The sequence below is a fragment of the Cydia amplana genome, chromosome 4 (assembly GCF_948474715.1).
Source record: "Cydia amplana chromosome 4, ilCydAmpl1.1, whole genome shotgun sequence".
NCBI lineage: Eukaryota > Metazoa > Arthropoda > Insecta > Lepidoptera > Tortricidae > Cydia > Cydia amplana.
The window spans coordinates 16,572,819-16,592,126 of record NC_086072.1 but is presented as its reverse complement, the minus strand read 5'-3'; the positions used below and the strand labels follow the sequence as shown (position 1 = coordinate 16,592,126).

Here is a 19,308-nt window from a genome sequence, read left to right as displayed (position 1 = left end):
AGTTGGGAGTTGGACCTGCGGTCGTTGGCGTCGAAAAGGTTAAATGACTAGGTTTATTTTTTAATTAATCCTTCATTATCAACGCAGAAAAGAATGCAAAGAGATGAAATTAAATTCGGTCAGGATGTTTTTAATAACAAAAAGGATCCTTATCATATTTCGACAAGAGGTCAATACTACATCACGTAAATAAAACCCATATTAAAGTTTTATAACTTTTATTGTTGAATACTTATATGTATTGTTAAGTTGCTAACAGCACGAAGTTCAGTTGGGACTGGCTCCACTCAAATAATATAAATATAAGTTCCTTAGAACAAAATAAATAAAAACACTTCTTAAAGCCCTTGTGGCATTTTTCTTTGTCAAATAATAATTTCTTAATGTTTAGTCACTTGTGCAACTTTCTACATGAAGAAATCATTTGAATGGCCTCGATTTAAAATCGTTTGTATATAAATATACTTATATTCGATAAGTAAAGTAGAAGAATGTGAATAGAAGTTACTCGGTCGCGGCTCGCAGTCGGTCTACAGCGGGTTGTCGTGTTTTACTCAGTGTAAAACTATTCAACCGCCGCGGGCGTGTAAGCCGAGCATCCGCGACACCATACAGCCGTCGTCAGACCCAATACAATGAAATGTACAATCGGTACAAGCCATACGATACAACTGATCGGTCCCTACTCCCGGCGGGCGTCACGTCAAAACAAACAAATCAACGTCACAATCACCGATCAATTGTATTCACACTTATTATATTTTTACACCTAGAAAGAACAATCATGCTATGAATGCGATTACTCAAACACTACGCTAAATACGGGTACATGCGTTAGATATAGGTTACAGAGCCTAAAATTACAGCAACCTTCAACCTTAGCCTAAGTCGGTACGGTCGGTGGCTACCGATACGGTCGCTCACGCGGAGTGATTCTTACATCTAGAATTACACATTTCATAGCTTAGGGTCGCGGGAGACTTGAAACGCTCACTCACTAGAGTGGTTTAAAATCGAGGCCACAAGTTTAATCGCCGCACTCGTCGGCGGAGGACTGCGGCGATTACGACTGCTACAACTAAGGAGACACCATGGCCGCATGATGCAACGTTAGCGCCAGGAGCGGGGCGGGGCCGCACTACACTACTCGTGGCGGCCTCGCCGCAAACGCTCCCGAACCTACTTTTGGTTTGGCTCCACAGCCTCAGTTTCGTTACAATATTCGTTCCTACGTAATTTTATTAATATTTTATGTCTTGATTACTACCTAGTATAAATCAACTATATTTTATAACCCAATTTATATAAGTATGTGGCGGGTATATAATTATGAATCAATTGAAACTATCAATATAACATCGAGACGCGCAGCCGTGTAAACGGAACAGTGGTCGATAACAAAATGTATAACATAAACGAACGGTATATAAAATTGTACGGCTAGTTTGTGAGCGGCGGTTCGTAGGCGTTCGAGAACAATTAAACTTAAAATAGCCCTCCTGGGACCGTAACAAAAATATACAAAGTAAAACTAAAATAATAAGAAAACGCGATTTCGTTTCAGAAAACTAGCCTGTTGCAAGACCCGAGATCAAAGAAAAAGTCATTGTGAATATATCATAGCTAGAAATATGTGATTAATATATTTTATATACCGCAGAATTCGTCCCGAACTTTTTATTTCGCGCTGTGAAATATTCACGACAATATTGCAAATAATCGAGAGGAGAACACGAACTAGTCGGGTTGAGTGTGGTCGCACGCGGCCTCACTCGGCCACGCCGTTGCTGAGCGCAGGCTTGCTGCCGGGCAGGCTGCTGCTCCTGCAACCAAAACGAAACGTACTTAGAGACCCACCCATGATATCGGAAGCGGTGACCAAAGTGAGAAAGACTGCTCCGACCACTCGCTTCCACCTATGGTCAGGGCTCGATGCTGTCTCTCGTCGCTTGTTACAGCCGGGCCGAGTTGGACCAGGCCGGTCGCAGAATAATACAAAATTATTCACGATCCGCGAAACCGACTCGCAGCGTATCAAACGACGGACACTTTACAGTATCGTGCGGCGTGACAACCGACAAGGCTCAGTCTGGGGTTTCCACATGCCTCCTCATCTCGGTCTCACGGTACACTGCTATGCTATGAGCATGTGTAAAGCTTTGGATTCCTCCGAAAATGGTGCCGTCATATTACGGCCGCTATATAGCGTTGACTGACGTCACTAGAACGTTGTCTATGTAAACAAGATGACGCGGTTTTGCTAGACGGCGTTACGTTACGTTGATTGTCAACGTAACGTAAGATGACGGCCGTCATGACCTTGTCGATAGTTTCGTGAACGTTTTATTAGATAGCGGTGACGCCATTTTGAATAAATGACACGAGATTTGAATAAATGATTCCGTACTACTATTATTTTCCTCTTCTGATGATATTTCATCCTCCAAGTAAATTATAGATGATCAAGCAAATCTTGTCAGTAGGAAAAGGCGCGAAATTCAAATTTTCTATGGGACGTTATCCCATCGCGCCTACATTTTTCAAATTTGCCGCTTTGACCTTGGTGGATGACGGTGTGTTATGACGCCGTGGTACTTTCCACATGTCGCCACCGTAAAGACGGCCGTCTTTTGCTGCCGCTATATGACGGCCGTCATATGACGGCACCGTTTTCGGAGGAATCCAAAGCTTAAGCACTCACGCGGGCTGCGGCGGCGCGTCGAGCCCCATGAGCGCGAGCGCGCGCAGAGCGGCGCGCGCGCACTGCTCGTGCGAGTGCTGCGTGGAGGGCCCGCCGCCGTGGCACATCACCGGCGGCTCCGTCGACAGGGACACCAGGGACAGGTACTCGCCGTGGTTGCGCTGAAACAATAACACCGATTATCGGGGGCTAGCCGACGGCAGGTTAACAAATCAACCGAGCTACTTCCCGCTTATAGCCTGACCAGTAATATATGATAATTGTCAAGAGGGCGCTGTTATTCTCATGTATTGGGTGACAATTCAGTGTAGTATGAAAAAATTAGTTCCAGTGAAATTCCGCAACATGGCGCGCCCTCAATAGATCCTGGTTCACCTATACACGTTGATCATCAAGGCTCGGAAAAACGCCCGTCATTTTGAAAAGAAATCGTAATTTAAGATCCATTTACGAGTCGAAAACGTTCGTTCACGGTCTACGGATGTCACATTTCGGCATATTTAATCGTTGACATTGGTATAAAGAAGACTGTGTTGTACGGAACAGGGTAATGTTTTCAAAATGACGGGCTTTTTCCGAGCCTTGTTGATCATATTTGGAGACCCGCATCGCTTAGGAGGCTGGAAAGGTAAACGCCGACACTATCGCCTTAATCTGCTACACAACTAACTGAAATATATAAGATGAATCCGACAGGTAAATCTTTTGCAACAATATTTAGAAACCATAATAATAGTATGCGAGGCGCTACCTTGGGGAAGTCGGAAAACTGCACAGTAAAGCCAAGTAGCTGCGACAGATACATGAGCTGCTCCTTCGCGCCCGGACTGCTGTTGCTCGCACCTGTGGCACCCGTTTCACTCACACCTAAGGCAAATTACAATAACGATTTGATAAATGCAACATTACCCACCCATTTTTAACAGTGGCATGAAGTAATATCATGTATGAACGTTAAGCTTTGGATTCCTCCGAAAACGGTGCCGTCATATGACGGTCGCTATATAGCGTTGAATGACGTCACTAGAACGTTGTCTATGTAAACAAGATGGCGCGGTTTCCTAGACGGCGTTGATTGTCAACGTAACGTAAAAAAGCGGTGCCGTCATTTGGAAGACGGCCGCCATGACGGTGTCGATAGTTTCGTGAACGTTTTATTAGATAGCGGTGGCGCCATTTTGAATAAATGACACGAGATTTGAATAAATGATTCCGTACTACGATTATTTTCCTCTTCTGATGATATTTCATCCTCCAAGTAAATTATAGATGGTCAAGCAAATCTTGTCAGTAGAAAAAGGCGCGAAATTCAAATTTTCTATGGGACGTTATCCCTTCGCGCCTACATTTTTCAAATTTGCCGCTTTGACCTTGGTGGATGACGGTGTGTTAAGACGCCGTGGTACTTTCCACATGTCGTCACCGTAAAGACGGCCATCTTTTGCGGCCGCTATATGACGACACCGTTTTCGGAGGAATCCGAAGCTTTAGTAATGAGTTTTAGTTAGACTATAAATTAAAATGTCAGTAATAATTGAACTGTTTCAAGTACCATTAGTGGGTTGTGGAGTGCGGTAGTCCATGAGCAGCACGCCCGGCACCGGCTGCCGCGCGTCGCCAGCTCCCGGGGACTCCTGCGGGAGATACCAAGCTTTAGCCATGCGTGCAAGCGCAATGCGAACCACAAACAAACTGTAGGTACGATATAGGCTACCATGGCTGCAATCAGTGTTGGCCGAAACGTTAATGCAATTGAAAATGTTGGCCATTAACCATTATAAATTGAACCTTAAACCGTAACGGACGATTACAGTTTACGGTTCAATTTATAATGGTTAATGGCCAACATTTTCAATTGCATTAACCATTATAAATTGAACCTTAAACCGTAACGGACGATTACAGTTTACGGTTCAATTTATAATGGTTAATGGCCAACGTTTTCAATTGCATTAACGTTTCGGCTAACACTGGCTGCAATAAATATTTTTTTTCTTCAACCTGAGATACAGGATTTTCCTAGTTCAGGTAGAAGTCACTAAAAAGCCTTACTTTATAAGATATTATTAACCTACTGTTAAATGTATGACTATGTTTTTCTGAATAAAGTATTATTATTTATTAAAACAAAAAAAAATATTAGGTATTCTTTCGCGAGTTCAGAACTAGTAAAAAAAGACTCGCATACTAATGAATATCGCTATGAAAACCGCTGATAGCAATAGCCTTGCCCACCACGCCAAGAACGCTTGTAGGTTGTGTTTTATGGCGTAGGCTGTTAATGTATTCCTAACCTACATGTTTTCAGGTACAGTTTATTATATTAGCTCTTTCAAAATCTTAACGTCTGACATACGAGTTAAAAGAATTAAAAATAAAGGGGATTTTTTTTTAACTGTACACATTTATACTTTTCTTAGTACCATGCCATACGTTTTACAACTAAAGCTTAAACTGTTTATATGACAACGGTTTCACTCACTTGAATTTTTAGTCGCTATTGGCGACATGTTTCGGGCCCTTCGGGGGTACATCCTCAGGCTTTCAAGTGAGTGAAACCGTTGTCGTATAAACAGTTTAAAATATGTCTCACGAAAGTTTAATATCGATAACTAAAGCTTACTTTTAGTTTGGCATCGCCATTCGTACAACTCGCATCAGGGGCACCGTTCGTATTCGCGTCTGTTAGCGTCGCATTCGCCCCGCCCTCGGCCCCGCCGTTCATTTCCATCGCTAGCAGAACGTCTGAAATATTAAAATAAGAGTGTTAATAAGAGTGAGAAGTATGATTAGAGAACCACGAATTGAATAAGAACTATAAACTGAGGAGAATTTTCAAAAGGGTGTAGGGTGGTGTGGTGTATGATGTAAACTCGCCGTCATTAGAACTTGCGAACTATGTAAACAAACCGCCATATTGAAATTGTCTCTGAATGATGAATTTACTAGTGATGGGCAAGACTCTTACTTACTACTTTACTAATGTCAAACCATATCGAGTAACAAAATACCAAAATTAAAAAACAAGTAGTTACTTATTTTTAATTTGTTTAATCACGATCAGAAGACAAATTGGTACTTAAGAATGATGTATTTACAACCGCGGCGGTAGGTACAGAGCGTGAGTTGGGTAGTTTGTAACGGGTTTATATCACAAATTTTAGTCACAACACTACCCATCATAGCCAATTGTAGAATTTAAAAGAAACAAAAACGTCATTCCATCAGTTCCTAATAACCTAACTTATGAAACCATTTTAAACTTTTAATTAAATATCCAAGATACAGTTATATATTTATGTATTTTTGTTTCAATAGTGTATATGTGTATAGTTTAGGTAGTGTGAAAATTCAAGGAGAAACAGTCACAAAACAAAGTTACATTGTTTGTTTACATAGTTAGCAAGTTCTAATGACGGCAACTTTAGGGTTGGGTGTACTGACTGTGCGCGGCGCGGCGCTTGGCCGTCTTTTTGTTGGGCCCTAGGCCGGTGGCCTGGTGCGGCGGCGCGTCGCACTGCACCAGGAACTCCCTGCGGCGCGCGGCGCCGCGCTCCTCCAGCACGCGGTACTGCGGGCTGCGCGCGCGCGCCGCGTGCCGCGCCTGCGCCAGCAGCGAGATGGGGTTGTCCGCGCCCCCGCCCCCGCCCGCCTCCGCCGCGCAGCCGCCGCCTTCCTGCAACACACCGACCGTACGATCACCATACGAATTTGTATGATTATTTACATATGTATATTTTCTAAATCAAATTTCTATTACACCTTATGTGTATAATTGCATGAATTCTATAGTAATTTAAATTGTATTTTTTTTTTCCTTATTTTCTCGTAATGCATGTTAATTATAAGATGTAATTATTATTGAAAAGAGGTGTCCCGCCGAGTTTGTTGCCGGTCCCATATTGGGATACCCTCCTCCAATTGAGGGGGGATTTAAATCTTCTCGGGGCAGAGGTGTAGGGTTGGAGCCGGTCTACCTAGCTTTATTTGACGTTCATAAGCGCATTGTAATTATGCCTACTTGAATAAACTATCTTTTATCTTATCTTTTATCTTATCTTATTAGGCCCCGGCCCGAACGACGGCGAGCGGCCGATCAATTATTACGTTGAGCTCGATCAATGTAAGACCGACCGCACGTCGCCTCGCCGCCTGCTAGCGTCCAACTCGCGGCCTGGCAATAATTTACAGTAAACGAGAAAGAACGCACAACCTTCCTTGACAAATTGCCCGCGAAATTATTCGGTCTATCTACATATGCCTTACCCGGAGCATTACGGCAGCGCCTGCTCAAAAGAGTCGCGTTTCTATACACATAAAAATATTGCTCTGTCCTGTCTTTACGGCTATGAAAAAACTTAGTTCTCTGACCGTCCATAGCTGCCGCATTATAAAGACGATCATATAATAATCATAAAATATACATATTTCCCACGTCTTTTAGTCGTCGTTGCTTGCATTTTCCCACACATCTAAACGTTACACCTATCCAATAGTGCATTAGGCAATAAAAACAAACTAATGATACATTGCGTACTCAATTATTTTTCAAGGAAAATGCATAATAAATGTCGTAATTTTTTAATAAAACATATGAAAATTAATTCATTTGGGCCTATAGAAACTACCCTTAGATTAGAATGTGGTCTGAGCAAAAATATACGGTGTACCAATTGATAGCGGTCGACGTTATCGTCAAACGTGCAGGGCTATAACCGCGAAAATCGAAGTTCGTTAATTGCGGGCATGTTTCTTAGTCACACTAATTTCGTTTAAATGCGAATGTCGGTTTTCGCGCTAGGCCCCCAGACTCGAAGCGCCGGTACCTTGATGAGGTTCCTGGGCTTCTTCTTGGCGGGCGGCGGGCGGCGGCGCTCGTGCGTGCGCGCGCGCAGCAGCGCGGGCGGCCAGCGGCGCCGCATCTCCTCCAGCATGCGCTCGGCCGCGCGACGCTTCGACACCTTCTTGCCGTTGCCTTCGCCTTCCGTCTCCATCTCCCCCACCGTACACACCGTGATGAATACCTGAAAAACCGGCCAAGTGCGAGTCGGACTCGCGCACGGAGGGTTCCGCACCATCCACAAAAAATAGAGCAAAAAAATCGTGTTTGTTGTGTGGGAGCCCCCCTTAAACATTTATTTTATTTTATTTTTAGTATTTGTTGTTATAGCGGCAACAGAGATACATCATTTGTGAAAATTTCAACTGTCTAGCTATCGCGGTTCATGAGATACAGCCTGATGACAGACGGACGGACGGACGGACGGACGGACAGCGAAGTCTTAGTAATAGGGTCCCGTTTTTACCCTTTGGGTACGGAACCCTAAAAACCGGCCAAGTGCGAGTAGGACTCGCGCACGGAGGGTTCCGCACCATCAACAAAAAATAGAGCAAAACAAGCAAAAAAACGGTCACCCATCCAAGTACTGACCCCGCCCGACGTTGCTTAACTTCGGTCAAAAATCAAGTTTGTTGTATGGGAGCCCCACTTAAATCTTTATTTTATTCTATTTTTAGTATTTGTTGTTATAGCGGCAACAGAAATACATCATCTGTGAAAATTTCGACGGACGGACGGACAGCGGAGTCTTAGTAATAGGGTTTTTACCCTTTGGGTACGGAACCCTAAAAACGGTTAAATGTCACTTCCCTGTCCTGTATCGAACCGTTTTACGATTAGGTGCAACGAAACCCGCGTAACATTTAAACTAATCGACAAACTAAAATGATGCGAAACTGCACATAGACATAGTAAAAGGCGAATTTATCTTACTTGGTGTATACAAAGTTGTCTGTTTTTGTATAATAAAATGACAGTAATTGCCCAAACTACCCATACATTGACCAATTGATCAACTGACCAATCGACCGACCTGACAATTGACTATTCCAATTGTCATTTCAGTATCTAGCTAGGATATTAAATAGACCTACTAGCATGAGTTGTCTTGCGCGTGACTTCATACATCTATGGAATCGCGCACGAGAACGCAACTTATGCTAGAGTCCAGTGGTTCCTAACCTTTTCAGTCCGATTACCCCTATGACTAACTAGGGAACCTGATTTTACCCCTCCTCCCAATGGCATTGGGAGCCCAATGGTAATAAAGAATAAAACGTGTACGTTTGTTGTATTGTTATATTAGGTTAGCTTATTACCCCCGTAAAATACCAGTTTTACCCCCACGGGGCTAATTACCCCCAGATTAGGAACCACTGTGCTAGACAAACAAACGTTTTAGGCATGTAATGCTACTTACTTTTCTATGCTATTTTGTGTGGTAGTGTAACAATAAAATTATTACTATATTTCATTCCGTACATATAGTCTAAAAAAACTATATACATTATAAATAGCACCTACCCTCATATGTGGTGGGCCTCGTTCAGACTTCACTGTGAACTGAACTGTGAGATTTCGTTTCAGGGCTAGTTCATGTACTAACGACACCGGAGACTTTACTTCAGAGTTCATGATATCTGACGCTGCGTCACCTGAAAACGGTGATAACAAAATAGTAGTTTGTGTTACAAGGGATCAAAATGATATATTTCCGTCAAGGGCGTACATTGAATCCTGAATGAAGCGATGGATTCTACAATGGAATCCCGAAGGTAGTGAGGGATTCTAAAGTAGAATCCTGAGCGTAATGAGAGATTCAAGTGTTAACGCCCAAGACGAAATAATTTTGATGCCGTGTGACACATACTGCTTTTCACATCAACTGTGAGGAAAATAAAAAAATCTTATTGTTGACACAATCTGATGCTTAAACAGATTATTTAAGCTAAAAAAATAATGTGTAAAAAAATGTAGAAATAGTGTGCTAGAACAGAAAAATGTTACTTTGATCCCTCCTAGCAGGGAGGAAAAGTGGCACTTTCATTCCTCCTAGTAGGGAAGAAAAAGCTCTTTTTTGAATAGGTGTGATAAATATTTGGCAAGCCATTACCGTCAGTAGAAAAAGGCGGCAAATATAAAAAATGCAGGCGCGAAGGGTTGTCCTCCCGCAGAAAATATGAATTTTGCGCTTTCATCTACTGACAAAGTGGGTTTGCCAGAGTATAGTATAAGTCAAAAATATAATGTGTTGTCACCTGAGTGGCGTCATAGAGAAAAAAATACATAGAGTGCTCACTCCATACATCAGTTCAGACTATTAATTTCAGTGTCTACATCTAGCATCGAGTAGCGGAACTATCAGTACTGCTACTTGACAATAGATGTAGCACCGACCGGAAAGTCTTATCTCAACGGCATAAGACTTTCCGGTCGGTGGCGACATCTATTGTCAAGTAGCAGTACTGATAGTTCCGCTACTCGATGCTAGATGTAGACACTGAAATTAATAGTCTGAACTGATGTATGGAGTGAGCACTCTTGGTAGCGTATAGTTACCGTTGGTCTGCGCGGGCGGCGTGGCGGCGGCGGCGGCGGTGGGCGAGTCGGGCGCCGCGGGCGCGCGCAGGTCGTGCAGCGCGCGCGCCGCCGCGTCGTGCCGCGCGCCCTGCGGCGTGGCGCCCGACCCCAGCCACGCCCTGCGGGGACACACGAACATTATACACAAACCATACTAAATATAGTTGGTCAAACCAATTTGTCAGTCAGTAAGAACCAGGAAAAAAAAATCTCTTTTATTAAAAAAAAGAAGTCTTATAGTTAAAATATAATATAAAATTGAAAATTTTAAGATGAAAAATATTCTAAGGCTTAAAGAAACTTTTCTTTATAAATAATTTTGTACTCATCCTTTTCTTTTAGGTGCTAGTACTAGTGTAAGACAAATATAGTATGATTATCTCTGCCTATGTTTGAAATGAGACAGTCCTTTGACAAATTATACGCACGATACACAGGCGATCCGCCTCTCAAGAACATTTCCGCGCAAATTAACACTGTCTACGAAGTCTACGAGGCGTGTCTTCGAAGATTGAGCTGCTTCACGCGGCTATTTTTTCGCGAATCCAATATTGTTCCTCCAAAGGCTCACGGATCCACTTCCGAGTAATAATTAAGTTCTTGAAAAAATTTAAAGTACATATGGTGCATGGTATAATAATATACTCCGCCTGGTACTCTCTTCCGAGATTCGCGAATGACCTAACTGTCACTTGCCTACGTCATCATGCTGTTTACAGGTTCTCAAACTTTAAAATGTGGGAGAATATTAACCAACGGTGAAAATTATTTTAACGGCATTAATTTTAAGTTATTCATGTAGAAACATAGTAAAATAAAACAAATCTATACTGCACTTTTCACTCCTACTCTTACAGTTCCGAATAGAGCAGCCAACTATTTTCGTAACAAAACATTAATTACGAAGCTTACGACGTGAAAAGTTTGGAAAACACTGCGACTGCTGACACTGAGCGAGAAGGAAATAACAATTCACACGCGTTCGACAAGGATGACGGTTAGGGACAAAATGGCGGATTGTCATATGTGACAGAGCTATCCTGTGTTGCCAGTAGTGTAAACAGAATTACCCGAACATCTGAAATTTCTTTCGTGAATCGGAAGATATTGCTAACGAATAATTAAAAATGACGTGTTATTGTAAAATTTAAGATAAAATACATATAAATGAAAATTATTAAATTATAAAGAAATAAATTAACTTATTAACCATAGACATAATGTACCCATGTAACATGTTATGTTGAAATAAAGTGGCAATGTTATTGTGACGTAGGCAAGTGACACTCTGGGAAGAGAAGACCATGTTTTATTAGACCATGATATGGTGCTATTTTCCCGCACTAGTGCGGAAATAAGCACTTTCCGTGCCTATGTCGAAAATTTAAAGGGCCATATGTACTGTAAAACGTTGTACGAATAGATAATTCGCCACTCGTTTCGAATTTCCTCTTATCCGCACTTGTATCATAAATAACTAAAATCGTTCTGAATTGAAACAGAGATCCATGTATTTATTGTGTTTGTATTGTTTCATTAAATTTAGGTATAACAAAATCTACTCTATTTTCTACCCTGTAGGTTAACCTCTAGCCGCCCAGAGACCTATAAAAAGGTCTCCTGTTCCATTCTAACTTGAACTTTGTGTTGACAAAATAAAATTTCATTTTGCTTGGCAAGGTTTGACGTATGGGCGGCTAGAGGTTAAAATTTCCTTGTATAAATAGGCCTCAGGAAAGTTACCTGTCTCCCACGGTGACCCGCACTCGGTAGACGAGGCCGGGGCTGAGCATGCGCTGGTACACGTTGGGCACGAAGGGCGGCACTCGGTAGGCGGGCGGGCGGCTGCGCGCGCGCACCGGCGCCGCCACGGCCGGGATCGACGTGTAGATGGCCGGCTGGCACAGCTTCATGGCGAGCGCGTTTAGCTCCACTGTCGGCATTACTGCACCTGTATATGCAACAGGTCAGATTCTATGAAAGTTGTTCGTAGTAATATAATAGAAGAGATAGGTTTTTAGAAACTTTTACAACCCACGAGCGGCAAAAAAAGCAACAACGGTTGCACTCCGGGAGTGCCGATAGAAGTGAAAACTCACCTCACTATGTTACCGACGCCCGGTAACACGATACATACGTTTAGCGGAGGTATTCTATTTATTTATTATATGTTATTATCATTCTCAAATAAGATCACACTTTTTCATTGACATGTTTATTTATATATATAACGTCATGACAACGTCAAATTATTTGAACATAGGTAAAGAGTCTTGAAAAGGAGTCCGCAACATAAATGTCAAATAACATTGAGTTTTTCTTTATTGATTTAAATGCCATTTAAATTATGAGTGGCCACCTTACGGGGCTTACGGTCATGTGATCGCCTTACGCCCCTTACGGTCACGTGATCGCCTTACGCTGTCTCGAGTTTATCATTTTTTCCCCACCTCAAAAAGTGCCCAGCGCCGCTAAAGAAGTTTTCACTTCAAAAATAGAAAAAAAAACGAGATTACTCGCGGCTCTGGAACCTTAGCCGCTCCACTAAGTAAGGTACCAAAGTTCACCAAATAGTAGGCAAGTATCTTCCCACAAGCCGTCGTTGTGTTGACGTTGACTCCTAACCATTTGACGTTGACGTAGATTAAAGGTCAGTTGCACCAACCACATTTGAGAGACTGATCAACATCACTCGGCAGAGAACTATGAAAATTCCCATACAATAAAATTTAACGAACGCTTTAGCAGGCGGTTTGGTGCAACCGACCCTAAGCAGTGATACAGAGGCTGAGGAACCTTACACCCTGAGCCCCTAACAAAGAAATGTAAGATATTGTGTAGGTACCCGAGTGTCGGTGGTGCGGCATGGGCGTGTGCGCGGGCGGCGCTCGCGGCGGCGGCGGCGGGAAGTGCGTGGCCGACAGCGCCGCGCTGGCCGCTGAATGTTGTGCTCGTTTTATCGAAGAACCCTGAACATAAACGCTATATTGTACCCACAATACACTGAGGGTACAATATAATAATGCATTTAGGATGCTGATGGGGCTGCCGCGCTACTGCAGTGCCTCGGGTATGTTCACGGAGGCTAGGACAGATGGCTTTCACGCCATTTTGCGTAAACGTGCGGCATCCCTGATGCGACGCGTGTGCGCCAGCCCCAACAGCCTCCTACGTGTGGTGGCCAGCAGGCTGGATTGCCCGTTCCACTGGTTGAAATTACATGTCCGGTGACAGCGGGCAATCTAGACTGCGTAGTTTTAAGTTATGTTTAGTTATTAGTTTGTATTTTAGCCGTAAGTAATACTAACATTATTTTTAATTGCTTTGTTTTGTTTTCATTTTTGTTACTAACCAATGATGTTCGGTGCAATGCACCTTTAACACGTTTTAAGCCTCGTGCGGCGCGAGCGCGCCCTGTCAGCAAAAGACGCGTTAACCAATAATTTGCATTAACCTAAATTCAGTGTACTTTTCGGAACCATCGCGGCCGGGTGCATTCGATCACTATAACATTTCATAACATAACTTTTAACAATCATATAACTATTAACATTTTAACATTAATAAACATTTTCTCTACTTTCTCTCGACTTTTAACATTCATCGCGAACCCGCACCCGCACATGGTCCTTCGAACAGGATCTCGCGCGTTTTGATACTGTGGTTGATAGCCGTGTGAGGTGAACGAACTTTTAAACTCAACGAGTGAGGGTTGCAGCGTTTGAAGGAGAGGAGTAGCAGAGTCTCAACAGCAACAGTGGTGGTATTGGCAGTAACAGAGCAGCGCTAAGAGATATTCAAGTAAGATCTTTCCTTATTATACTTAACCGTCGTCGGTCAAGATGGCTTACATTCAACGTCAAGGAGAGATTCAGCGGCTTATTGAGGCGTCTTTCTCGAACTTTAAAAAAGATAGTTCGGACAGGAAGACGAAGCTTGAATATTTTAAAACGCGTTTAGATACGTTAAACGAATTATGGAGCGAGTTCCAGTTTAACCATGAACAGATAAGTATGGTAGAGAGTCGGTCTAATTCGTACTTTACTAACAGGATTTATGAGAGCGCTAAGGAAACGTATTCTACTTTCCACGCGAAGCTAACAGCAGGGTATCAAGCATTGTTTGAGAAGAGCATTGAATCTAAGATCGACCTCAACCCGTCAGAAACGAAGACGTCTACAACTCTCAACAAGGACCGGGCAGAAGCATCTGCGAAGGATGATAAACCAACATCCGTCACTGAAGTTGGAGGTAATAAACTTAGCAAACAGCAGAGGGGAACAGAAAGTAAGATGGACGAAATGATGCGAAAGCAACAGGCTAACATAAAAGCCTTTGCGCGGACCGTGAACAACATTCAGATTGACCTATTAATAGAGAAATGGGAGCTCGAGGACGCTCTCAAAACATTGGAGGCTCGTTGGTCAGTTATCGATACTTTGCATTGGGAAATGGAAAGCGAGGACTCCCAAAGTGATTCGGCGTATGAAGATATGTTCAACAAACACGAAAAAACCTACAACATGATGAAGAAAAACATTAATAAAAAAGTATGGTCTGTAAAGCATAAAGTTAAATCTACACCAGTTTTAGACATCCCTACGTTTTACGGAAATTATAATTCTTGGGTCTCTTTTAAAGATTTATTCAGTGAAGCAATTCACAATAATTCGTCCTTATCAAACGCTCAAAAAATGCAGTTTTTGAAGTCAAAAGTAAAAGGAGAAGCAGAGCGTCTAATTCAACATCTTCAGATAAGTTCGGATAATTATGTAGTTTGCTGGGAGATTCTCAACAATCGGTACAATAACACTAAGCTAATATTTAACTCGCACATGAACATACTATTTGGGCTCCCTATCATGCAGCAGCAGACTTTAGCCCAAATAAAGAAACTACATGACACGGCGACAGAGTGCCTGCATGCGGTTAAGAATTTAGGGGTAAATATTAGTACGTGGGATCCATTGGTAGTTTATATTTTAACTCAAAAGCTCGACTCTGAAACACATAAAGACTACATAGAGTCATTGAAAAACTCAAGAGAATTGCCGGTACTAAAAGATTTCTTCGATTTCTTAGAAGGAAAGTTTACAAGTCTCGAAACATCTCGCCGAAAGCAGGAACCTCTAATCAACAGAACAAACTCTCAACAGTCATCGACCTCCAACAACACGAAGAAGCCTATGCAATCATACAATAATCGTCCTTATTACAACAGCAATAGTGGAGCCAACAAAAGCAATGGAAATGTAACTATTGCAAAAACTATGCACGTTTCAAGTATCAAATGTCCGTTGTGCAAGTTTCCACACGGAATCTACAGTTGTCGACAATTTTTGCAAATGCCAATGGAAAAACGATTCCAAACGGTCAATAAACTCGCGTTATGCATAAATTGCCTATTTAGTCATAATGGAAATGCTTGCAATTCAAATAAAACATGCCAGAAATGCTCAGGTCAACATAACACATTATTACACGAAGCATGTGTAAAAAGTGCAGCAACAGCAACTCAGTCATCGACCTCAACTTATGCAACGAATGCAATTACTTCGAATAAACAGATGGAATACGTAACAAACATTTCACAGACTTCATTCTGTGAAACTTTACTAGCTACCGCCATACTGAAAGTGCAGGCAGCAGATGGCACCTACCACACCTTCCGGGCCCTGGTAGACCCAGGAAGCCAAATTTCACTTATAACAGAACGGGCCGCTCAGATACTTAACTTAAAACGAGATAAGTGTTCTGGGGTCATCTATGGATTGGGAGAAAAAGAAAACGACTGTAAGGGCAAACTGAAAATACAATGTATGTCGATGTACAATGATTTCACATTTAATGCGAAAGTTTTTATCATGAACAAAGTTGTGAAATGCCTACCAGGCGAAACATTTTCGAAACCTTCGTGGTCCATGATACAGAATCTTAACCTGGCCGATCCAGACTTCAACGTTAGTCGTCCAGTAGATCTGCTTCTAGGATCAGTTGTAAACGCTCAGATAATTTTAGATGGTAAAATTAAGGGTGAAAATGAGTTGCAGCCTCTCGCGCAAGAGAGCCAACTCGGATGGCTTTTAAGCGGAAACGACGAAGAAGAACTGGAGACCTACCATTGTAACATTATCATAAACAACTTAGAAGAGATACAACAGTTTTGGGAAGTGGAAGACATAATGGAAGAAGGAAATCTATCACAGGAAGATTTAGAATGCATAAAACATTATGAAGAAAACACAAAACGAACAGTGGACGGCAGATACGAAGTGCGTATTCCCATGAAACCAAACTTTCAAGAAAAGTTAGGAGACTCTAAAACAAAAGCGATAGCTCAATTCAAGCACATGGAAAAGAAGCTCCAGAAACAAAGCAAACTAGCTGAAGCGTACAAAGCCTTCATGAAAGAATACAGCGACTTAGGACATATGAAACCTGCCGTGGGCAACAACAAGGTGGAGTGCTACTATCCTCATCACATTGTGGAACGCGCAGAATCACTTTCTACCAAGTATAGAGTCGTGTATAATGCTTCCAGCAAAACATCAACAGGATACTCACTAAACGACTTAATGTACAGGGGCCCAAATTTACAAAAAGATTTACAAACACTGTTACTAAAATGGAGGCAGTACGAGTTTGTGTTCTGCGCTGACCTAGAAAAAATGTTCCGTCAGATCCTAGTACATGAGGACGACCAACCCCTTCAAAAAATCATCTGGAGAGACGAGCACGGGACACTACAATCATTTCAGCTTACAACAGTTACATACGGAACAAAAAGTGCAAGCTTTTTAGCCATGATGACGCTAAAGAAGCTAGCCCGTGACGAACGAGAAAACTACCCAGAAGCCTCGAAAATTTTGGAAGAATCATTCTACATGGATGACCTAGTACACGGTGCGCACTCCATAAAACAATCTATAAAATTAATCAACGACATAACAGTTCTATTAAAAACAGCAGGATTCAATTTGCGGAAATGGTCCTCAAACAAACAAGAAGTATTGGAACATATACAAGACAACCAAGAAAATCAAAACCTACTAATCCATTTTAAACAAGATGACATATCTAAAACACTCGGTTTAAGTTGGAATCCAGCAGAAGACATTTTTACCTTTCAATGTAAAATTGAAAAACAGAAAAACAAACCAACAAAAAGAACTCTCCTATCTGACATCTCCAAACTTTTTGACCCACTAGGCTGGCTTGCCCCGCTTAGCACCAAACTCAAAATTTTATTCCAAAAAGTGTGGAAACAGACCGTTCAATGGGATCAACCTATACCAGAGGAAATATACAGGGAATGGTCCAAAATACAGGAAGACATTCACCTAATTAATGAATGTAAAATACCCAGATGGCTATTATGTAAACAAAATGACGTGATTCAACTGCACGGGTACTGTGACGCATCAATGGAAGCCTACGCCTGTGTAGTATATGCACGGATTAAACATCAAACAAAACCAATTCTCGTCGCAGCGAAAACAAAAGTCGTCCCACACAAGAAACAATTAACACTTCCAAAGCTCGAATTAAGTGGAGCACATCTTCTTTCGAAGCTAATGGCAAAAATAAAAACATCTTTACAACAGCATACAGTGGAGACATTTGGCTGGTGTGATTCTAAAATCGTCCTTGGATGGTTGCAAGGTCAACCAAGCCGTTGGAAGCCATTTGTCGCAAATCGCGTAGAACAAATAAAGCAGGTGATGCCCGAAGAACAATGGCGCTATGTAAAATCATCAGAGAACCCCGCGGATGCTGCAAGCAGAGGACAGACAGCATCTCAATTAAAAGACAACTCCCTATGGTGGTCAGGGCCAACTTGGTTAGCTGATTTCCAGTCAGAACTTGAATGTTCTCAAAAACCAACATATACTACAACAGAAGAAGAGAAAAAATCATATGCATCGAATGTAGCGCAAAACAATAACAAACATGATGTCATATACAATTTACTAGAGAAATATAATTCTATTACAAAAGTAACACGAATCGTAGCCTACATATTGAGGGCATTCACTTTAAAGCGACAACGCTTACCAAGCTATCTCACATTACAAGAGTTGAGAAAAGCTAAATTGGCTATAATTAAATGTGTGCAAAACAACGAATTAGGAGAAGATATCGAACATTTACGTACGCAAAATAAAGTCGGAACAAGAAGCAAGCTTTTCACATTATACCCTTTCATGGACAACAGCGGTATCCTTCGAGTGGGAGGTCGCCTCGAAGAAGCGCATTTATCTTACGAGATGAAACATCCAAAAATCATTCCGAAGGAGTCACGTCTTGCTACGTTACTCATAGAACACGCACACCTGATGACACTTCACGGAGGTGCCAAGATCACTTCAAGCAAGCTGCGAGAAGAGTACTGGGTAATGGGTGGAAACAATAGGGTCAAACAACAAGTTCGAAAATGCGTCAAGTGCCAAAAAATTGATGGGAAAAAACAATATCAGCTGATGGGAGATCTTCCTGCCGCCCGTGTTAACGAAGCAAAACCATTTTTTCACACCGGAGTCGATTACACGGGATTTGTTGACATAAAAGCAAGCAAGGCGCGTGGAAGCAGAACATTGAAAGGTTACATTGCCGTTTTCATCTGCATGGTCACAAAAGCAGTACACTTGGAGCTTGTAACTGAACTAACAAGCTCAGCATTCCTGGCAGCTCTAAGGAGGATGGCCGCCAGAAAAGGAGCCCCAAAGCACCTATACTCAGATCAAGGAACCAACTTCGTAGGCGCGAATAACATTTTGAAACAACAGTGGAAGGAAATTCAAAACACATTAGATGATAACTTCTTAGTAGAAATCGCCGAAATGGACATCGAATGGCATTTTAATGCCCCGTCCTGGCCCAGCGCTGGCGGGCTCTGGGAAAGAGCAGTCAGAAGCCTAAAACACCATTTGAAACGGGTAGTGGGTGAACAAAAACTTACTTACGAACAGTACGCAACAGTTTTGGCCCAACTGGAAGCATGTCTAAATTCCCGCCCACTATGCCCCCTAACCGAAAACATTGATGACTTAAATACACTGACTCCAGCCCATTTCTTGCAAGGTAGAGCAGGAGTCACTATAATGGAAACATACGAGGACGCACGCACGAAATGGAGTTTAACACAAAAAATATTCAGTGACATTTGGAAAAGGTGGAAGTCTGAGTA

General features: G+C 42.2%; 1 protein-coding gene across 1 annotated transcript in view; it reads right to left on the bottom strand.

The window, feature by feature from the left end:
• Positions 1 to 201: 201 nt before the first annotated feature.
• LOC134647306 (double-stranded RNA-binding protein Staufen homolog 2) overlaps positions 202 to 19,308 on the bottom strand; it is a 31,359-nt gene continuing 12,252 nt past the window's right edge. Inside the window, exons 7-17 of the mRNA XM_063501597.1 lie at positions 12,967 to 13,090; positions 11,865 to 12,072; positions 10,101 to 10,240; positions 9,066 to 9,187; positions 7,528 to 7,725; positions 6,146 to 6,377; positions 5,325 to 5,446; positions 4,254 to 4,335; positions 3,453 to 3,568; positions 2,702 to 2,862; positions 202 to 1,823 (exon numbers count right to left, since the gene is read on the bottom strand). Coding sequence (XP_063357667.1) covers positions 1,769 to 1,823; positions 2,702 to 2,862; positions 3,453 to 3,568; positions 4,254 to 4,335; positions 5,325 to 5,446; positions 6,146 to 6,377; positions 7,528 to 7,725; positions 9,066 to 9,187; positions 10,101 to 10,240; positions 11,865 to 12,072; positions 12,967 to 13,090 — 1,560 coding nt within the window. The 3' untranslated portion in view covers positions 202 to 1,768. The remainder of the gene's footprint in view (positions 1,824 to 2,701; positions 2,863 to 3,452; positions 3,569 to 4,253; positions 4,336 to 5,324; positions 5,447 to 6,145; positions 6,378 to 7,527; positions 7,726 to 9,065; positions 9,188 to 10,100; positions 10,241 to 11,864; positions 12,073 to 12,966; positions 13,091 to 19,308) is intronic.